Source organism: Elephantulus edwardii, unplaced genomic scaffold (assembly GCF_000299155.1).
Source record: "Elephantulus edwardii isolate Elephantulus edwardi_28Jun2011 unplaced genomic scaffold, EleEdw1.0 scaffold00176, whole genome shotgun sequence".
Taxonomy (NCBI): domain Eukaryota; kingdom Metazoa; phylum Chordata; class Mammalia; order Macroscelidea; family Macroscelididae; genus Elephantulus; species Elephantulus edwardii.
In genome coordinates, this window is record NW_006399926.1 from 5025572 (window position 1) to 5046707 (window position 21136).

General features: G+C 49.9%; 1 protein-coding gene across 1 annotated transcript; it reads right to left on the reverse strand.

Moving 5' to 3' along the window:
- Positions 1-2006: 2006 nt before the first annotated feature.
- NPR1 (natriuretic peptide receptor A/guanylate cyclase A (atrionatriuretic peptide receptor A)) lies at positions 2007-18411 on the reverse strand. Its single transcript, XM_006895873.1, has 22 exons — positions 17664-18411; positions 16181-16380; positions 15950-16063; positions 15440-15575; positions 14584-14675; positions 13452-13587; positions 13138-13222; positions 9883-10003; positions 9419-9493; positions 9027-9104; positions 8504-8608; positions 8173-8244; positions 7916-8072; positions 7460-7615; positions 6818-6986; positions 5798-5944; positions 5588-5711; positions 5257-5325; positions 4818-4992; positions 4519-4617; positions 2242-2333; positions 2007-2069 (listed from the first exon to the last, which is right to left on the reverse strand). The coding sequence occupies exons 1-22, from the start codon at positions 18373-18375 to the stop codon at positions 2007-2009; spliced, it is 3177 nt and encodes a 1058-aa protein (XP_006895935.1). The 5' UTR covers positions 18376-18411.
- Between the last annotated feature and the right edge of the window lie 2725 nt (positions 18412-21136).

Here is a 21136-nt window from a genome sequence, read left to right on the forward strand (position 1 = left end):
AGTTTCATCTCCCATCCTATGGGCATGTTGTTAGGAGAGGCTATATCTTGGAAAGGAACATCATGTTTGGAAAGGTCAGCAAAGAAAGGATGACCCTCCATGTGATAGACTGACATGTGAGTGACTGCAGCAATGGGCTCAAGTGTGTCAGAGGAGGAGGATGGCATAGGATAGGATGGGGTTCAGATCTGTTGTTCACTGGGTTGCTGTGAGTCATACTCAATGGCACCTAATATATACTGGGAGTAAACAAAATTTCTTTAGGGAATGTCCTTTATAAAGCACTATATATTATTAACACTGAATGCATTTACCACAATCGACATTCTTGGCACCAGCAGTTATTCAAAAGATGAGTTGCACTGGAGAAAATCTGCTGTCAATGACCTCTCTCCAGAGTGCTAAAGAGCAATGATGACAGTCTAGAGACTAAGGTGCATCTGATCTACATCATGCTCTTCTTTTTTTTTTAAAAATATGTAAAGGAGGCAGTCTCCATGCACTTAATTATACTAAGGGCAGGAATTGACTTGATCCATTTCACAGTGCAAAGATACTCTCCCCTCAAACTGTGCATGACATCATGCTCTTCTTAATTGCTTGCTATGCATCTGAGATCTGGTCAAGAGTATTGAACATGTCATAGACTTCCAAGAGAACAAACAGGTCTGTCCTGAAAAGGGTGAAACCAGTTTGCTCCTTGGAGGCAAGGATTTTGGAACTCCAGCTCACATACTTTGGGCCTGTTGCCAGGAGGAACCAGTCCTTGGAGAAGGACATCATGCTTAGAAGGGTAGAAGGTCAGCACAGGAGAGGAAGGCCCCAGATGAGATGGATTGACAGTGACTATGGAAGGGGGGTAAGGTGAGACTAGCTCATGATAGGACAGGGTTCAGAGCTATTGTTGAGAGTCGTTTGAGTCATAGTTGACTCGATGGCAGTGGGTTTATTATGTAAAATAAATCCATGAGGTTTTGTTTTACTCACTCCTTGCCCTTGAATTAGTTCTGATGCATAGCTACCCTTCATTGAGTTTCCAAGGCCATAAATGTAAAGGGAAGAGACTACCTATGTTTCTTGCAGGCTACTGCTGGGGGATCCAGATCTCTAGAGTTCAGCCTTTGGGTTAGCAGCACAACTCCATTCAGACTACACCACCAGAGCTCTCTAATTTATGATATCATGAATATTGATATAATGTGACCCACAAAACTAAAAGCTCTTGAGGGCCCTAGATAGCTCTTGGAGGGAGGCAGGGTGTAACTGGATCCTTACATCAAAAAATATCATTACCACTGGGTAATTCATAGGCTGTTCACACCCTGAAAAGGGTGAGTTACATACAGCCTTTTTCAGACAATTTACTTCCAGCTTAAGAAGTAGATCTTATTTGAAGAAGAGAGAGGAGGACCCCACTATATTTTCCATAAACCATCAGCCCCTCAAGAAGAGATAGTGCCACTGGAGTAAAGAGTTTAATGGTCTCTGCTCACGGTAGAAGCGATGTATATAGGTCCTGCAGCCCCTCGAGCTGCCCGCCCTTGGTGTACGGAACCCAGTGATGAGTGATATGGAATGGAGAGTGTCAGAAATCCATGTAGGTGAGCTCAGAGGTGGATTCCATCCCCATGACCTCATTAATCTATAGTCTCTTTTCATATCCCAACTAAAGTGCTTCTTCTTCCCTCCCCCCATACAAATCACGGTGTATTAAAGTTAAGGGGGGCAGGCATCGAGACTGATCAGAGAACCTAGGAATCCATACCACAGCCTGGTCTGATTCGTGTGGAGAGCAGTTGTGTGTGTTTGCATGTGTGCCTCTGTGCATGGCTGGGGGCTTTGACCCAGGTCTCTTTCAGAGATAATATCTGTTCTCTCCACTGGAGTCACCATGTTTCAGTTGTTCAAACCATAATGGTGGGGCTGCTGTGGTGAGACTGAAGCCTGGCATCTCTCTGTCTCTTTTAGGAAGAAAAGCAATGTCGAGGGCCACGGAGAGAGGCAGGTCAGCCTCGAGTGCTATTCCCTCGCTCTCCCAGGAGCCAGTATGTCCGAACCTTGCCTTTTCCCTGCAGGGAAAAAGAAGACAACGCTGGGGTGCAGAGTGACACAATCACTTTGCCAAATCAAATGCGGGGTCCAGGGATGGGAATGGCTTCTTGAGGAGGGGTTAGAAGAGGGTAACCCAAGAGCCTCTGGGATCCCCAAGGTGCTGTGGGCAGAGGAGGCTTCCTTTTCTACCTTCATTTCCACATCGCCTCGAAGCTCCAGCTCAAAACCACCAAACTCCTCCAGGACAGCTTTGGTCTCAGAAGACAAGTGGATCTTCAGGGCTAGGGAAGATAAGGAAGAAGAAAGGACAATGAGGGAGGCAAGAGGAGATGGAGAAAGAGTGGAGACTGAAGAAACCAGGGACTGTGGGTATAAAGAAATATCCTCCCTCCTTGTTTTGGCCCAGGAAGCCTCCTACTTCAGAGTCTGGTTCTCAAGTCCCACCCTTTTCATGTGTTGTTAGGTGGTGTATGACTCATAGTGACCATACAAACAACAGACCTGAACCTTGTTCTATCCTGTGCCATCCTCACCATCTCTGACAGACACAGTTGAGCCCACTGCTGCAGTCACTGTCTCAATTCATCTCATTGAAGGTCTTCTTCTCTTTTGCTGACCCTTCACCTTTCCAAGCATGATGTCCCTCTCCAAGGAAGAGCCCCTCTTAACAGCATCCCTCTCCTAATAACATGCCTAAAGTATGTGAGATGCAGTTTTGCCATCTTTGCCTCCAAGGAGATTCTGGCTGCACTTTCTCCAAGACACATCTGTTTGTTCTTTTGGCAGTCCATGGGATATTTAGTACTCTTCTCCAACACCACAGCTCAAAGGCATCACATGTAGCCATTTAAATGTAAATAAACTGAGACTAAATAAAATTAGAAATCTAGTTTCTCAGTTACACTTGACACGTTTCAAGTAACCAAATCATACTAGATTCTGGCACTGATAATTGAATGTTTTAGTCACTCAGAAAGATCTCTGCCTCAGTATGACTTGGCACTTTGGTCAGTAATAGAAACAATCTGTACCTCATTCTCCTCATCTGTAAAATGCTAAGAGGGACAGTACCCATCTCCAAACCTTGTTGTGGGGACTAAATCTAATAGTTATGAAATATGTCGACAAAATGTGCTGCACAGGAAGTATGATAAGATGCCCTGCTATCAGCATGACTGACTCAGCATCCGCACTTCAGGCCGAGAAGTTGACTTCGACTCAGGGTGACCCTATGTGTTAGCAAGTAGAACTGCTCATAAGATTTTCTTGGCTATAATTTTTATAGGAACAGATTTTCTGCAGTGCCATGGGTTGGATGTGACCTGACAACCTTTTAGTTGCGAGCAGAGCAGACTATTCAGGGACCACGGACAATCTACCCAAGCTGTCGAGGTCAGCGGCAGAATGAGGCTCAGACTCATGTATCCTACATCCACAGGCGTCCCTCTAACCTCATGTCCCTTCCACTTCAGGGCCTTGTTTGGTCGTTGAACCATTTCTGAGAATGTACTCACTGAGGTGGGCTTCAATGAGATGTTCTCTCTCCTACCCATGCCTCTAACAGTGTCTGAGAAAGTGTGCTGACCCAGACCCCTTTGAAACCCAGGGTTGGCCCTTCTCCCACCTTAACACTTGAAAGTGGCCCCCTATGGATCTGGGTCCTCTGAGGATCCCAGGGCCTGGCACCCAGTGACTGCCACTCAGTACTTGTTTATGGAATTGAATCGTGCTGAATAATGGAGCCAGATAGGTGAAAACAGGAGGCGAGAGAAAGGGAAGAGGTGGGAGCAGGCATTTATTAGGTCCCTTCTGTGTGAACTGTCAGGAGAAAAATGGGCCTCCTATGTGATTTACAGCCTCTGAAAATCCACTAGAGGGTTAGTGGTGATACGGTTCTGACTCAAAAGCAATGAGAGTGAGAGACCATGTGCTGGCATTATGGAATTTCTGTGGAAGCATCCTGACAGCTGAGGCTCAGAAAGGGTGAATGACAATTATGTGCTAAGCATTCATTATCTTTGGTTTTATCAGATTCTAAGAAGTACGTATTTTATTCTTGTTTTATACATGATGAAAACTCGGGCTCAAGGAGGTTTCTGCTGATCAACACAGCTAGACAGTAACTGGAAGAGTCAAGATTCACACCTAAGTGGGCTGACAGGAGCTTCACACCCAAGTGGACTGAAAGGACCTCTCCTACCTTATGGGGGAGGGATGCTAGTGGCCCCGGAGGCGAGACTCCAGCTGCGAACTGTTGAAGGCTGGCCCAGAAATACTTGTTAATCACTAGGCAAGAGGAAGCAGCAGGGATCTAAGTTTCTGACTAAAGTAAAAGTGAATCAGCCCAGGCTGAGCTATTATGAGAAAACCCGGAGGAGAGAGCTAGGAGGTGAAAAGGCTTGCCACAGGCTGTGTGGGGTTCTCTTGGTTCCTGCCCTCCCCAGCCCTCCAGGAGAGGCACTGTACCTTCTCCGTTAGACTCCATTCGGGAGGCTGTGTTGACTGTGTCCCCAAAGAGGCAGTATCGGGGCATCTTCAGCCCCACGACACCAGCACACACGGGGCCTGCAGGCGGGGAGCAGGGCGTGTCAGCTAGGGTGGAGGGCTGGGCAGTAAGAGGAAGGACAAACAGAGGCAGAGCTCCAGGTGTGGCTGATGGTGGGGGGCGAGGCCGGTGGGAACCCAGCAAGTTGGGGTGCAGGAGCCGGTTAGGGAGGGGTTGGCCTGTGGTCTTCCGGAGGACCCCTGCTCTTCGAACGACTCGCCTGTGTGGATGCCGATGCGCAGGCGCAGCTGTTCCTCCGGCCGGTGGCGGATGCGGAACGAGCGGACAGCGTCCAGCAGCGCCAGGGCCATGCGGGCCACCTCGCGGGCGTGCAGCCGCCCATTCCGCACCGGGAGCCCTGACACCACCATGTAGGCGTCGCCGATTGTCTCCACCTGCGGCAAAGCGGGTGCTGGGGTGTGGCCACCTCGTGTGCGCAGTCTGCCACTTAGTCTCTCCCAGCCTGCCACCGCCTTTGCCCACCTAGCACCCCAAGCTGCTGCTCCTCTGCCTATTCTTGGGGCTCCTTGCCTATCACTGGCCCACCCTGTCCCTGGCTGTCCTCTCTTACAAACTCCATGTCATGCCACCTGTCCCTCACCTCTTTCTGACCCTGTAGTGTCTGTTTGTCTGCTCCCTCCCATCCTGCTCCTGCTCACCTTGTACACGTCAAAGTTGTCAATGACGGCATCAAAGCAGGTGTACAGGTCATTGAGCAGGGTCACCACCTGGAAGAGAAGTCAAGAGAGGCCAGAAGTAAGGGACCTCACAAGGCAAGGGTGATGGAGTAGAGATGCTGAGTCCAGCCCACTGCCTGCTGCCTGCAACCGGGGTGTGCAGTGTGCCGTTCTGTCTCTGAGCCCTTGGAGCTGAGGGGGTTCTTAGGCATTGCAGGGAAAAGGCTCGGTGTGGATTATGTTGTGGCTCCATGCTTGGGTCTCCATGTGTATCTCAGCCTCCGCCTCTGGGGCTGAGGGCCCAGCTGCTTACCTGCATGGGTGTGCTCTCTGCCGACAGGGCTGTGAAACCCACAATGTCACTGAAGTAGATGGTGACGCTGTCAAAGGCCTCAGCTTGGACTGTCTCCCCACGCTTCAGCTGCTCAGCCACTGAGCTGAGGGGTCAGGGACAGTGCCGGGTCAGGGGACGTGGTGGGGCCCAGCAGGGCTGTAGGGGGCAGACGGGGCTGCGGGCACTCACTGAGGCAGAATCTGGTAGAGCAGGGCCTCGGCCTTGCGCTTCTCTTCCAGATAGGCCTGAGTGCGCTCCTCCACTAGCTCCTCTAGGTTGTTGGCATATTGTTCCATACGGGACAGCAGGTTGTCCAGGATGTTGCTACTATTCTCTCTGAGGGGCAGAGGGTGGGGTGCGTGTAAGAGAGGAGATGCACTCACCCGACCCAAGTCAGGTCAATCTACCCCAAATTCAGTGGTTTTAGAGTTGGGGGACACAGAAAGATAAGTGTGGCAGAGGAAACAATGAGAAGAAAATTGAGTGCCTCTCTGAGACCCCGGGTGAGGTATGAATTTCAGACACATTGAATACTTTTTTCATCTTTGTTGAGCACAAGTGAATTAAAAGGAAGCAGAAGAGATGTAAAGAGACTAGGCTCAGTTAAGAAGAGAGCTGTGAGGGAGCTCTGGTGGCCTAGCAAGAAGCTGCACTGCAATCTCAAAGGTACACAGTTCGAATCCACCAGATGCTCTGCTGGAGAGGAGGGGAAATCTCCTTCTGTACCAGTCAGATCTGATTTGACTGTACATACAAACAAAACAACAACAAAAAAAAAAGAAGAAGAAGAAGAAAGCTGGGAACACACAGGGAAGTGCTTGGAGGAACTGGGCCCCCCAGGGCCATTAAGGAGGAGAGAGATTAAAGAGTGATGTGGAGGCCTCTGTAGAGGGCAGAGGGACTGCAGGGGAGGAAGTGAGGGCAGAGGTGTGTGGCTTATTCACTCTGCACACCACTGAGACACCAGTGGAGAGGTAAGCCCGGAAGGATGTGGGGTGGTGAGGTTGGTGGATCAGAGGGGATGAAAGTTAGGGGACTGTGGGGATAGCTGAGTCATACAGTAGTCACACGGGGACTTTGAGGCTGAAGTAGGCTATGTATGGGGGGAGCCGAGGGGGTTCTTAGCCACTGCAGGGAAAAGGCCTAAGAGTGGAGTATGTTGTGGCAGTGGGACTGGAGCAGCGCGGCCGTGTCCACACTGAGAGCCACCTGTTGAACTTGCGCAGCATCAGGCGGATCTGCTGGAAGGGCGGCCGTTCCTGGGGGTCCTCGGCCCAGCACCGCTGCATCAGTTGCCCCAGCTCCTCCAAATGACTCTGTAGGTTCAGGGAGGGCCGGAAGGGGGGCAGCTCACCCCGAGTCACACGCTCGATGATTTCTGTATTTAGGGGGGAGGGGCTGAGAAGTAGAGTTGGCCAAGGGCCTATGGAAAAGCAGGGCAGCCAGCTGGGGGAGTCTAGGCCCTAGGCAATGAGCAGGGCTAAGTGAATTTGTCACTGTCACTGGCATAGAGAGTGGCAGCAATGGAACACAGGCTAATGAGTGCGCCCCATCCCAGAGGCAAGTCTGATGGGTGTTTTCAGGGGAAGGCCACGGATGGCACAGATAGTTCTGTGCTCATCCACAAGTTGAAAGGCTGGCAGTTGAAACCCACCTAGCACTGCGTCTGGAGACAGGCCTGGAAGTCTACTTCTAAAAGGTCGCAGTGCAGCCTTGAACTCTATTGAGCAGTTCTACTCTGTACCCTAGAGGTCACTATGAGTCAGAATCGACTCGACAGCAACTAACGACTCATAAGGTCTGGGTTGGTGCAGTTATGGTGGAGGCATGGAGACAGCATGGTCTTCTCACCTTTGGGGCTGAGATCCAAGCCTTCCACATAGAAGACCCCACTTCTCAGAGCAATCTCCTGAAGGATGATGCCAAAGCTGTACACATCGCCAGCCTGTGAGCCCCGGGCAGGGGGTGAAGCCATTCGAAGAAGTTCAGGAGCTGTCCACAACTTTTCTGCAGGTCAGAAGTGAGGAGGCATCTCTGGGTGAATGACCCCAGAGTTAGGGATGAGTAGAAAATGAGAATTCAACAATACGTTCAGGGCTCATCTGGAAATATCACATGTAATATTAGTGCTAGAAGAAAACTGAGAGCCCCCCTTGGTCTGACCTCCCTCTTTACAGATGGAAAATTGAGCCTGGAACCAGAGAATGAGTGTTCCCCCCCCCCCCCCCGCTCCCCCAGAGGCCAGACCTCTGCCTCTCTGTTAAACGTCATTGGCGGCTGACGTTAGGTGTCCAGAGTGGAACTTACTGGCATAGAGGGTGTGTCCTTGATCAGGATCCAGGTCCCTGAAGCTCTCCAGCCCATAGTCAGTGATCTTGAGCACAAAGCGCCCATCTACCACGCAGTTGGAGGACTTGAGGTTCCCATGGGAGCAAATGGCCCCATTGTGTAGGAACAGCATACCCTGGGGAGTTTGGAAAGGCAGGGGTCTTGGGCACAATCTTGGCCCAAGGAGAAGTGTGCGTGGCCGCTCCCACACATCTGACGGGCTCTCCTGGGCCTACCTTGACGATGTCACTGGTGAGGGAGTAGCGGAACATCCAGTCCAGGGTGATGCTGTCATTCTCCAGAATGTCCTACTGGGGCAGGGAAAGTCAGACCTGCACCCTATAGGCTCCCCAGGCATGGGAGGAGGGTGCAGGCATCTTACTGGCTTAAAGTGGCCAAATAGGACAAAACTTTGCACTTAACTTTAGGGCCACTGCCCTCCTCCCACTCCCATTTCACAGAGAAGTGAAAGCCAGAGGGAGGGACTTGGGGGGGGGGCATAGGACCAGAAAGGCACAGAGCCGGGGCTACAGCCCAGGCTTCCTAACAACACCTTGACCCCCTCACCTGCAGACTCCCCCGGGGACAGTACTCTGTGAGGATGCAGATGTTGGGGGGATCAGTGCAGGCACCCACAAACCTGGTCAAGTGTTCATTCTGAACATCTCGCATCTGCAAATGGGAGCCAGTATCAAGAACCTGACAGAGACGTCACGCCTCCATCTTCAGGGACTCCTCCTACTCTTTAAGTCCCTATTTGTTGCCTGCAGACATCTCCTGGACTCTCCTTGATGAAGGAGGGTCATGTTTATAGTCCACTCGAGTGTTTGCTCCTTTCTCTCTCCCTACTTCCTAAGTGATCCAACCCAAGGAGCTTCTTCCAGGGTCTTCCTCCAAGGTATCTGTTTTAACCCCTCACTCCCGCCAATATGCAAAGGTTCACATCAGAAGCATAGCCCTGCTCCTTCCCCCGGGTGTGTGTGTGTGTGTGTGTCCCTCTGCAACCAGTTCTGTGGTCAGCCTCCTTTGTTTGCCCAAGGATCCTCCCCAGATCGCTGCCTCACTCCCCCCACCCCTCTCCCTGCATTACATGCTTCAGTTCAAACAGGACGTTTCTTGTCAGCTCAATGCGTTTGCGATTCACGAGTTTCACAGCCACGAGGTTGCCCTGGGCAGAGAACAGTGATTGTTAGTGTGAGGAGTGTGTGTGGCCCTGGGAACTCCAGCTGCTTGGAACAGCTCGCCTCATCCCTGAGACCCTCAAGTGCTGCTAACAGCCCAACCCTGAGGCCCCGGACTGCTTTCTGACATCTCATCTCTGCTTCCGGCCCCCGCTCCCCCCCATTACGTGGCCAGCAAACCCTCAGAACTCTCAGCTGCTCCCTGATGGTGTGTTTCTGCCCCTGGTGAACCTCGCTCACCGTCCCTCAAAGCACACCCCTGCCCTAGCCCTAAGGGTCAGTGACCTTTCCCCAGGCCCACCTTGTAATATGCTGTCTTGGCAAAGACTTGAAACTGGCCCTCTGTGGTTAGCAGGGAACCATAATTGGAGCCTCTCTGAAGACAAGGAAACCAGGAGGGACAGTCAGCCAGGGCCCCTCCACAATGGTCCCACTTTGCACCCTGGCTGCCCAAGCTCCATCTTAACCACCAAGTCCTAGCTTTCTGCCTCCCTCCCCCACCTTGCCTTTCACATCATTAAATTATTTCTCCATTTATTTTTCAAAATGTGTTTTCACATTTATTATCTCCTTTGACCTTTGAGATCAAGGGCCCTGTGTGGAAAGTTCTCAGATATCATTATCCCTCTGAGACAGTCTTTGAGAGGAAACCTCAGCTGCCCAAGGTCATACAGCAAGTGAAGGCAGAGATGGGCCTAGAGCCCCACTCTCTACCCTTTGTAGCATGCACTGGCCCCTGTGCCCCGCTCCCTGCCATGTTCTTACCCCACTCAAGGTTAGCCGGCTACCAGCACTCCGCAGGTGCCGCTCAAGGCTGCTAGGCTGTAAGTCCTCCCAGTGCACCCTCCACAGCTCTGAGGCCAGCTCTTTCTCCAGCTGCAGCTTCCTGGGGAAGTGTAGTTGCAGCTTAGCCCATGCCTACATCCTTGACGCAGGGTAGGAGGGTCAGCAGTCTTGCCTCAGAGCCCTGGCTCCCCACTGCATGTATGAAGAGCAGACTCACTACTTATGCTAGGAGACTGACGTTATTAGTTGCCACTGAATTGGCTCCAACCCTCGTTGGATGAACCCGTGTACAACAGACCAAACATTGCCCTGTTCTGCATCACCATCTTCATGACCATGGTTCTGCCTGAGCCCATTGCGGAAGCCATTCTGTGCCTTCCTGAGCAGGGGGCTGGTTTCCTTGAATGATTTCAGGCAAGATTCTGTTGTTATTTGTAAGATTTTCATTGGATAATCTTCAGAAGTAGATTATGAAGCCTTTTGTAATCTGAAGTTCTGCTGAAACCTGTGTGTGATGGGTGACTATGCCAATACACGGAATTCCACAGAATCCAGCATAGACTCAACACACAAAACACTACAGTACAACAAACGGACAGATGAGTGGTAGAAGGAATGAGTTTTGTGAGTTTGTGTTCACTTTGTGTTCAATTCCAACTCATAGCATCCTTCTGTTGGGTTTTGAGACCATAAATCTTTATGAGAGGATACCACAGCATCGTGATAGATGGAGAAGAGATTGAGGTTGTTAACAATTACAGCTGCTTGGTTCCACAATCAGCACTCTTGGCACCAGAAGTCAGGAAATCAAAAGATGAATTGCATTAGGAAAGTCTGCTGTGAGGGACTTCTCCAGAGTGCTGAAGAGCAAAGATGTCAATGTAGAGACTAAGGTGTGCCTGATCCAGACCATGCAAATACTTGCTATGCATCAGAGAGACAGACAATGACCAAAGATAAGAGAAGAATGGATGCCTTCTAAGTTCTGGTGCTGGAGAAGAATATTGTACATACCATGGGCTGCCAAGAGACCTAACTGGTCTGTCCTAGAAAGGTTGAAACCAGGGCAAGGATTCTTTTTAAAATTTATTCATTTCAATGAAAATTTATAGAGACTTAGGATTTCCATTCATTCATTGTTGCACTGGAGGCAAGGATTTTGAGACTCCATCTCACATATGTTGGGCATGTTACCAGGAGGGACAAGTCCTTAGAGAAGGATACCATGCTGGAAAGGTCGAGGGACAGCACAGGAGAGGAAGACCCTGGGTGAGATGGATTGACCTGTAACTGGGGTAATGAGGGTAGGTGTGTCAGAGACAGTGAGACTGGCTCAGAATACAGCAGGGTTCAGAGCTATTGTGCACAGGATCGCTATATGTCGTAACTTGTATATGTAACTTGACGGCACATAACAGCAATTAACAACCCATCTGACTGGTGGATCTGAGTGAAGGATCTAACCTTTCAGTTAGCAGCCCACTAATGTTACACACTATGCCTCTATATTACCCATGGGAGAAAGATAGGCAATTTCCCTGCAATTAAGTGCCTCTGAAAACCTGCTGGAGGGTGAGCTGTGAGTCGGTTCCGACTCAATGGTACACAACAACAACAACATATCTCCAGGGCTCACTAGAAAAGCCAGCATGACAATTATATCCTCTGAGCTGAGATTCAGGAGGTTTGGGAGAAATTCGACTTGACTGTGGCCTAGAAGTAGAAACTCTGGTAGCATGTATTGTGCTGCTAACCAAAAGACCATGTGCCACGGCTGGTTTGAACCACCAGCTGCTCTGAGGATGAAAGATGGGCTATTTCCTCCAATTAAGATTTATAGCAAATATAAGGCCTGTAGGTTGGAATTGCCTCGACGGCAGCAATTTTGAGAGGTGAGTGGCCTTGAAATATCTAATTGTTGTGAGTTTCAATGCCCTCATTTGAGAATTGTTGTTAGGTGCCATCTAACCAACTATGACTAACTGACCCATAAACACCAGAGCAGAACCTTACCTTCTCCTGCACTATCCTCACAATCTCACCACGATCAAGTCCATTGTCACTGTCACTATGGGAATCCATCCCCCCGCCCCGTTAGGGTCTTCCTCTCTTTTTCAGACCCTCTACTTTTCCAAGCATAATGTCTTTTTTTTAAGACATCCTGACAATATGCCCAAAGTATGTGAGACAAAGTCTCACCACCCTTGTTTCTACGGAGACCCTGGTTGTACTTCATGACAGATTTGTTCTGTTGGGAGCCCATGAATATATATGCAATACTCTTGCCAACATCACAATTCAAAGGCACCATTCGGTTTTCCTTCTGCATTGTCCGACTTTCATATGAAACAAATGAAATGAAAGCAATTGAAATTTTAATTCAATTGAAACCAATTTTGGAAATTGGAGATCTCAATATATATCTCAAAGCATGGTTATAAGAATAAAAGAAATACTGTTGATGGCAGTGCCTGGCACATTGATATGCTCAACTAGCACTGATTTTTTTTCTCCTTCTTCCTATATTGTTAACTTCTCCTTTGTTATGTGCTATCGAGTCATCTTCAACTCATAGCGACCCTGTGCACAATAGCGCTGAACCCTGTCCTATCCTGAGCAAATTTCACTATCTCTGACACATCCATCTGTCCTTATTATCCCAGTCACTGTGTCAATCCATTTCATCTCGGTTCTTCCTCTCCTGCGTTGTTCCTTCACTCTTCCAAGCATGATGTCCTTCTCCAAGGACTGAACCCCCCTGGCAATGTGTCCAAAGCATGTGAGACAGAGCTTCAAAATCCTTGCCTCCAGAGAACAACTTGGTTTCACCTATACTTTCTGTTTCATTCGTCTCATTGGAAGGTAGGACTGAATTCATTCATCTTTCCTCTGCTCTGAGTCAGCATCTAGTATAGTCAACATCCCTTCTCAAATAATAGGGTTCCAATCCCAAAGACTGTGGACCACTCTTTCCCCTCTGACCAGCAGAAGAAGTAAGAAGAGAAGATTAAACAGCTCACAGGCCAGAACCCCCCACCCCTGAAATGCTTCTGCTCCCCTGTGGATTGCCCTCAGCCTCCCCTGTTCCCCTCTCTCCTCCCATCTTGAACTACTTTCTTCCCTGTCCTAAAGCTTTTCAATCTTTCACCTCCTCCTTTCCCTCCACCTTCCTCAGCTGTTCCTCCCTTACCCCTCCTCATCCCCAGCCTTGCTCACCACTCTCCCACAGCTTACCTGTATATGAAGAAAGAGACAATCAGAATGCTGAGCAGGGAGAGGCCGCCCACCAAAGCCAGTACCTCCAGGGTGGAGAAATCATCTGCAGGCAAGAATTCAAGTTGTGGCAAAAGAGATTTTGGCTAGACAGCAGGAGGAGGAACCCGCAGCTTAGTTAATCAATGAACACAAATGATGGCTAAAAGAGCAGGAAGAAGGTGGGAGGGGCCGGCCTTTCTCCATAGAATCCTTAGGGAGGGAGAAGAACATCTGTTTGCCTCCCCTGGGGATGGGAGTGGGGAGCCTGAAAGGTGGGGGGTGGGTGCAATCACCTTGGTTGCAGGCAGGGTCCTCATTGTCAAAGCCGCATCTGGGGATATCAGGAGGAGGGTATCCCAGGGGCCAGTTCAGTCTGCGCCCTGGCATGGTCACTAGCTCTTGGGAAGTCCCATTGTAGTTGAGTACAACCTACAGAGGAGGAAGAGGAGTGGTGGGCAGGCAAGACCCGGGCTGAGGCCTTCTTCGCCCATGTCTCCTAATTTGCCTCATCTTTATTTATCAATGACCTGTATCCGGGTTGCCAAGCCCTTGCTGGGACTAGACACAGAGGAACTCCATGCTCAGACTTCATATTGTTAAAGTACCAAGGTTTAAAAACCTCCATCCTTATACTCAAGGAGTTTATAATCTTGCGTTGGAGTACTTAGGCAACACGAAAGGCAGTATTTTCCTCAATCCATATTCCCAGGCCTCGTTCCTCTCGTCCTCAGTGCCTCCCTGTTCCTAACTGTACTTAGAGAGTCCATCTCTGCTGTGAGGAAATCCCATCTACTTTATTGGACAGGGAGCTTTCAAGGGGAAGACTGTATCTCCTCCTCAGACATGAGGTCCCCAAGGGTACGACTTGTATCTATCATTCTGATTCATCCTCTAGCTTGGAGCTGCATCTCTTTTTATCCAAAGTTCTCTCTAAGTGACTTCAGAATTAACAGATACCCCAGCAGGGCTGTGGGAGGAGGAAGCAAGGCAAGATGTCATTCTGAGTTGGTACTATCTGAAAGGTTTCGGATTGAAGCCAAGAACCACGCTGAGGTAGAGGTGGAATTCTTCTCAAAGTTTATTGAGTGCCGGGCTACTCAGCAAGGGGAGTAGCACTGGGGGTTGGGCTTAGGGGGGTTTATATGGGGTTTCAGCAAGGATATTTTAGGGGGTTGTGAGATGAGTTGACGTTGCAGTAGCTCACTGGTACATAAAGTTTTTGGTTTTGGAAAAGGTCCTAATATGGGAATTTCTGAGTTCTGGTTCTGGGGAATGTCCAGACATAGGATTTTCTGAGTTCTGGTTTTGGAAAATGTCCTGACATAGGATTTTCTGAGTTTTGGTTTCAGTAGGGATTTCTGAGTTGAGCTTCAACCTCCATTCTGACTTTTAGCCTAACACTATCTGCTGAGGGCACAAACTTACCCAGAAAAGACCAGTCTGAGGATCCATATCCCAGAGGGAGAAGTCAGTCTCCCGATCTCCATTGCTGTCAATTTTCAGGTATCCTGTCACACCTAGAGAGAGTGGGAGAGACGTCTGTGATCTGGCACTGAGAAGGAGGAAGATGGTGAGAAGTGGATAACATCCCTATCCACCCCATCCCTATGATGGAGAGATTTTACTACTTATAAAACCCACCTCCGCGTTTCTCCATCCCTGACCCTCTCTGGCTTATCCTCCTAACATATATATATATATGTATACACACACACACACATATATATATATACATATATATGTGTGTATATATATATTTGCTGAGTAATGATAAAAGGACAGACACTTCAGCAGCAGGAATGGTTGAGGCTGGGTTCTTGGGAGGGTTTCTTGATGGGCCTGGTGCAGACAGGGAGGAGGGCCTGAAGTAAGCTTATTGTTAGCAGAAGGGAGGAGACCAGCATGACTCCAGAGTGACTGTGTACTGCACTCCCTGAGGCGCCCATTTCCAGCCTCCTGGTGGCACAGTCCAGGGAGTTATGCGCATAACTCAAAGGCTGCACTTTGAATCCACTAGCAGCTCAGCAGGAGAAGGATGGGGCTCCCCAGGAGAAGGATGGGCAGTTTCCTCCCGTTTGATTAACTGCCTCTGAAAACCTGCTGGAAGGTCAGCTATGGGTCGATTCAGACTCAATGTTGTATTACAACAACAATAATTCCATCAGGAAAAGATGGGCCATCTCCTTTCATGCATAAGTTTATAACCTCAGAACCACAGTCGTCATAAAGGGTTGGCTATGAGTTGGTTCCAATTCAACAGCAACGAGTAATAGGCTCTGACCCTGGAAGCTGCGATTCCACATCTGCTGAGTGATGTTCTCTCCATCAGTTACAGTACCCCCTTGTGCCAGAGTCTCTGTCACTGCCTGGATGTAGAGCAGGAGCCCATCGTGAAAGGATGCTGGGATGATGTTCACCTGTAGGAGCAAACTGAACTTGGTTGGGGTTGGAGTGTGCAGCAGGCACTGTGCAGAGGTAACAGGAGACACCGGGGATTTGTAAGAGAATGCAGTAAGAAGATTCTCAAGTGAAGGAGATTTTACTACTTATAAGATGCCTTAATTTCTAAGGAGGCCCTCATTTTACTCATGAAACCCAGTTTCATAGGTTAAACAGTATATCAGTATCCTCCTACGTCATCAAGAGAGACATGGGAACATGGGAAAGGAGAGAGAAGAGTAAACTTGGGAATAGCAAGATGGCAGAGAAGACAGGGTGCAGCCTGGCAAGGGTCATGGGGTCAGGGCAGGAGTCCATCCCAGGAGGATCCCAGAGCAGGGGCTTCTCTTACCAGGCCATCTTCCACGGTGAAGTTGAACTGCTCATGGGCCAAGTGCTTTAGCTGTTTCAGGAATTCTAAGTACTCAGTATTATCTGGCTCTTTGTAGGTAATGATCTTGGCAGCCTGAGGAAGGGGTCAGTGGAAAAAGGACAGTTGAGAGCAGACTCCAATCCTTCTAGGACCCTGACACCCCAGCTGCTTGGGAATCCACCTCTCAGATTTGTACTTGGCTTGGCTCACCTGAAAGGCCTTATAGGCACTGGCATCCTGACCATCCCCTCTCTCCCAGGGCTTCCGGGGTGCAGGGCTGTGTGCACCTTGTAGACTTTGCCCAAAGAGGTCCAAGTGGAAGAAAACATAGTCCTCTCCACTCAGGCCAGCTTCCAGGGCCAGAAGCATCAGAGTTCTGAAGGTATCTGGGGAGCTGCAGATGTAGATAACTGGAGGAGAAAAAGGAGTCAGCAAGACAGAAGCTAGGTCCTGGGGAAGAAAGGATGGGGGAACACTAGATAGGAAGACTGGGACACTCAGAGGAAGCTCAGAGAGGGGACATGAATGATCCTGAGGACTGACTCCTGGTAGTCAGGAAGTGATAACACTGGGCTCCATTCAAGTTGAGGTAGGAGAGAAATGAAGGGTGGGAAGAAGAGATGGAGAGAGTGGAAAAGTGGAAAGATCAGAGTGGGAGAGAGAGGGGAGAGTAGAGGAGCTGAAGATGTGGAAGACAGGGCCAGAAGAGGTGGGAAAGGAGAGGAGGAGTCAGCTGGAGAGGAGACTAAGAGAGGACAGTGTGGAGGAGCAATGGGAGGGGAGATGGAGGGAGAAGTCTCTGAAGAGACAGACAATGAAGGAGGGAAAAGGGATGAAAACTACTCCAGGGGCCTACTAAATGCCAGATTGATGTACAGCAATTTCTCCCTCTCTTAACCCAGCTACCAACATAAAGATGGGCAGCTTGTCCCCTCCCAGCCATGCTCCTCGAGGAAGGCTTGGTGACCAGCTTCTGTAAAAGATTACCACTCACTCCTCATTTACCCACATAGTTAGGTTCCAAAGATCCAGTCACTGTGCAAAAATCATCAAAATTGTTCGAAAATAAATGGGAGACCATATCAGATTACAAAATGGAGGATGACTACATCATTATGTAACCCCCAAATCACTAGGAACCGTGAGCTGGTCACGTTGACACACCGTCCTAACCATCTCAGTCAAATCTCATAAACTATAATCATTCCTCTGTCCTCAGCATGTGTTACACCAGATGCATTCTGTCAATGTGCAAAGGAAATCAGACAGGAGGGAATTTTTTTTGGTCTTTGCTTTTGTTTTGTTTTTACTGTGCTAGTTAAATGTGAAATGTCGGTTAATGAGACAGTCCATAAGGGAGAGTTACAGTCAGGGAAGCCCAAAGGAGCTCAGTTCTACTCTGTAACACGTGGGCTCTCTTCTCTGTCGCTGTTGTGCTAGAACTGATTTGACTGCAATGGGTTAATTCCAGAGGGATTGGGTGGGAGAGAAGACAGGGAGGTAAATTTAAGGGTGGGGTGGGTGATGGGAGAGTAGAGTCGGATGGAGCCTGAGACAAGAATGAAGAGCCTTTAGGAGGGGAAAGAAGTCTGATCCAGAGGAGAGAAAATGAAGATCTTCACCTGTTTCACCATCACACGGAAAAGAAGGCCCTGGGCGCAAAGCAGCGGGGCTGGGCGTGCCGGCCACTCACCTCGGCCCTTGCGCCGCACGGTCCGCAGCAGCGCGGCGTAGTGGTCGCGGTCGCCCTCGGCGAACTCCAGATGGTCTACTGTGATGTTGAGGAGGTCGCGGAGCCGCATATATAGTCCCTCCACGACGAAGAAGCAGGGCTGGTCCTCTCCCGGCCGATAGTCGTACAGCACAAGCGCCTGGCGTTCCCAGCCCAGCCGTCGGTGCACCGCCGCCACAAAGTCGCCCAGTTTGGTGTGGCTGGGCCCCGAGCGGGTGGTCAGTGCGTACTCGTCCTTGTCCCCGAAGCCCTGCGCCGCGGCGCCCGCCGTCAGCAATGGCACCCGCCAGTGCGCCGTGAAGCGCCCCACCGGGGCGGCCGCGTACACGCAGCCCGGACCCAGGAACACCGCGGGGTTGTGTTCCCATTTGAGGTCCACCGCGGTCAGGGGGGCGGCGGTGTCCGAGCAGGCGCCCAGCGCATTCTCGCTGCTGCCCAGCACCGTGTGGACTGTCCAGCCAGGCAGCAAGTCGGGCCGCGCCTTGACCTGAGTTAGAGCCAGCTCCACCGCCGGCCCCACGCGCGCCCACGACCACGGGTACGAGGTATTGACCAGCGGCAGCAGCACGGCCACAGTCAGGTTGCCTGCGTGGGCGCCGCGGAGCAGCAGCAGTAGAGGCGCGAGGAGCAGAAGCAGACGCGCGCCCGCCGAGGGGCGCCGGGGGCCGGCCATGGTCTCAGCGTGCACCGCCGCGGGGGAGCGCTCCCGCCATGGCTTCCTCGGCTCCCTTCGCCTCAGGGGACGATCCGGGCACCCTGCGCGACCCTGCGCGAGGGAGGAGAGTGGCAGGGACGCTCACCCCGGGGCACCTCCTTTGGCTGCGACGGGCAGGGTCGGGGCGCGCGGCAGACGGTCGTGTCCTGGGCAGGGCGCGCTGAGGGTGCCGCAGAAGAGCAGGTGGGCGCGGAAACCAGCGTGCCCGAGTTCGGAGGATCTGAAAGTGAGTGTGTGTGTGTGTTAGTGTGTGTGTGAGAGAGCGAGAGACAGAGAAAGAGGGTGGAGAGAGAGGCAGACAGAGATGGGGGGAAGGGAGGAAGATTGAAACAGAAGCGAGCGTGCCGCGGAGGCTAGGAAAGGGCGCGAGGGAGGGAAGCCGCCAGAGTGTGAGTGTTTGTATGCGTGCGTGATGCCTGCCCCAGGGAGTGTGCCAGAAGGGGCGTCCGGCAGGCCCGAGTCTCGGGCTCTGGGGGCGGAGGGGTGGGGGCCTCGAGGAGCACCCGGGTCAAGCTCTAAACCCTCCCTCCCTGCCGCTTCCCTTCCCAGACTTAGTGACCGAAAAGCCAATCTTTAACTCCTTCCTTCCCGCCTCGAAGTCTGCAGATCTTTCCCCTACCTCCACCCGAACCGACACCCGAGCTTGCGTGTTTCTCCCCTTAGACCCTCTTCCTGCTTCTTTGCTGTTCAACGTGTTCCTGCCTGTAGAAGGGGCTGCTTCGTGAGGGTGGGAAGTGGGAAGGAGAACGGAATTGAGGGGTGGGTGTGGGGGGGGGGTGAGTGACTCACCCTGAGGCCCCCCGCGTCCACCTTGCCTCTCCTCTCCCACCAGGTTCTATCTGGGTAAGAGATGTGCCAGTTTGGGATCCTGGCAGAAAAAGGTGTGAGTGTGTGGATGTGCGGGGGTCTGCGGGTGGGGTGAAAGGCTGTCGAGGGTTTCTAGAAAGGGCGTTAAAGGAGGTGAGCCCAGCGTCCTGGTTACCCAGTCCATCTATATACATCCCCTCTCGTTCTCTTTCCACTCCTCCATCAGGTAAATTAGAATTAACTGAGGAAAGAAGTACCTAGTGGGAGGACGCCGTTAACTCTTCAGTTCCCAAAAGCTCGCAGTAACTTTCTTTGGGAGAGTGGGAAGAAGATGCGATCTGAGGGCCACTTTTGGAACGCGGATGTGTATTTGCTTTGCGTGGAAAAGAATTGCTAAAATGGGATCTGTGGTAGCTGTGAGAGTAGGTGTTGGAAATGACCTGCTGTGAGAGTCGGTGTTGGAAACAACCTGCAGAAGTGCAGATGGGGGCACTGGACGGCTGCGCCTCTGGTCCAGACCTCTGTGGAATCAGTCTGCCCTCTAATGGTCATTGGAGGTCATTGGAGAGTTTTGTGCTGCTCTCCAAATCAGCCAAGGAAACGCCAGAGATGAGCAAATTTCTTCCATGCAATGAAAATGTACAGAAAACCTACTATGTATCAAGCATCTGGATAAGTGCTGATGGCATATATACGTGGATATATATGAATATGAATATTAATATATGTATATATACAAATATGTATATGTATATATATATATATATATATATATATATATATATATATATATATATATATATATATATATATATATATATATATATATATATATAGTTTGTGCCTTTGAGAGATCTGTGTGAGATAAAGAACATAATTCAATATGGTTAAGCACTATAACTTCTTGTGCACCTCGGAGTCAAAACCTATTCCTAGCTGACCCTCTCTATATAAGGCTTTTCAAAGGCAGTAAATCCCACGGGAGGAGATTGCCCATCTCCTTGTGGGTTGTGCGGCTTGTGGGTTTGAAACGCATGCCTTTGGGAAAGCAACATCTTACCACTAAGCCACCAGAGCTCCCTGCACTACAAATTTGCGAATAATTCAATAAAGATCTTAGAAGATTAAGAAAGATATTGTTCAAAACAACTATAAGATACCATCTCACCCCAGTCAGAATAACAAAATAGAACACCAAACAACAAATTCTGGAGAAGTTGTGGAGAAACTGGAACCCTTATTCACTGTTGGTGGGAGTGTAAAATGGTGCAACCACTATGGAAGGCAATATGGCACATTCTCAAAAAGTTGCAAATAGAAATATCATTTGACCCAGCAATTCCAATACTGGGAATATATTCTAAAGAAACCATAACTGCCACCCAAGCAGATATATGCACACCCATGTTTATTGCTGCTTAGTTCACAGTACCAAAGAGTTGGAAACAACTCAAGTGCTCATCAACAAATGAATGGATAGAGAAACTTTGGTATATTCACACAATGGAATACTATGCGGCATTGAAAAACAAGGAACTCGGGAAATAGTATACAAAATGGGTGACCCTGGAGGGCATTATGCTAAGTGAAGTATCTCAGTCACAAAAGGACAAATATTGCGTAGTGTCACTGTTGTAAAGTGGGACTGACATCGGGGTTTGGGGAAAACTAAGAGGAGATACATAAAGTATACTGCATTGAAACAGTTGAGGGAGAGAACAGTTTAGGAGGAATATATGATTAGATATTATTGTCATGACAAGAGTCCAGAATGAAAGCTGCATAGTGGAGTGGACTGAGGTGGGGGATGGTAGAACAATGAAAGTTTTGTTGTTGTTGTTGTTTTATTTTTACTTTTCAAAAAGAAAAGTGAACTGGAGGGGAAAGGGTGGGCTGGGAGGAAAGTGTGCAA

Coding starts and splice junctions, on each gene's coding strand:
- NPR1 (XM_006895873.1), bottom strand. CDS start 18,375: ATGGCCGGCCCCCGGCGCCCCTCGGCGGGCGCGCGTCTGCTTCTGCTC. Junction 16,381..17,663: donor CGTGCGGCGCAAGGGCCGAG/GTGAGTGGCCGG, acceptor TTTCTCCTCCAG/TTATCTACATCTGCAGCTCC. Junction 2,334..4,518: donor AATGGAGTCTAACGGAGAAG/GTACAGTGCCTC, acceptor TATCTTCCCTAG/CCCTGAAGATCCACTTGTCT.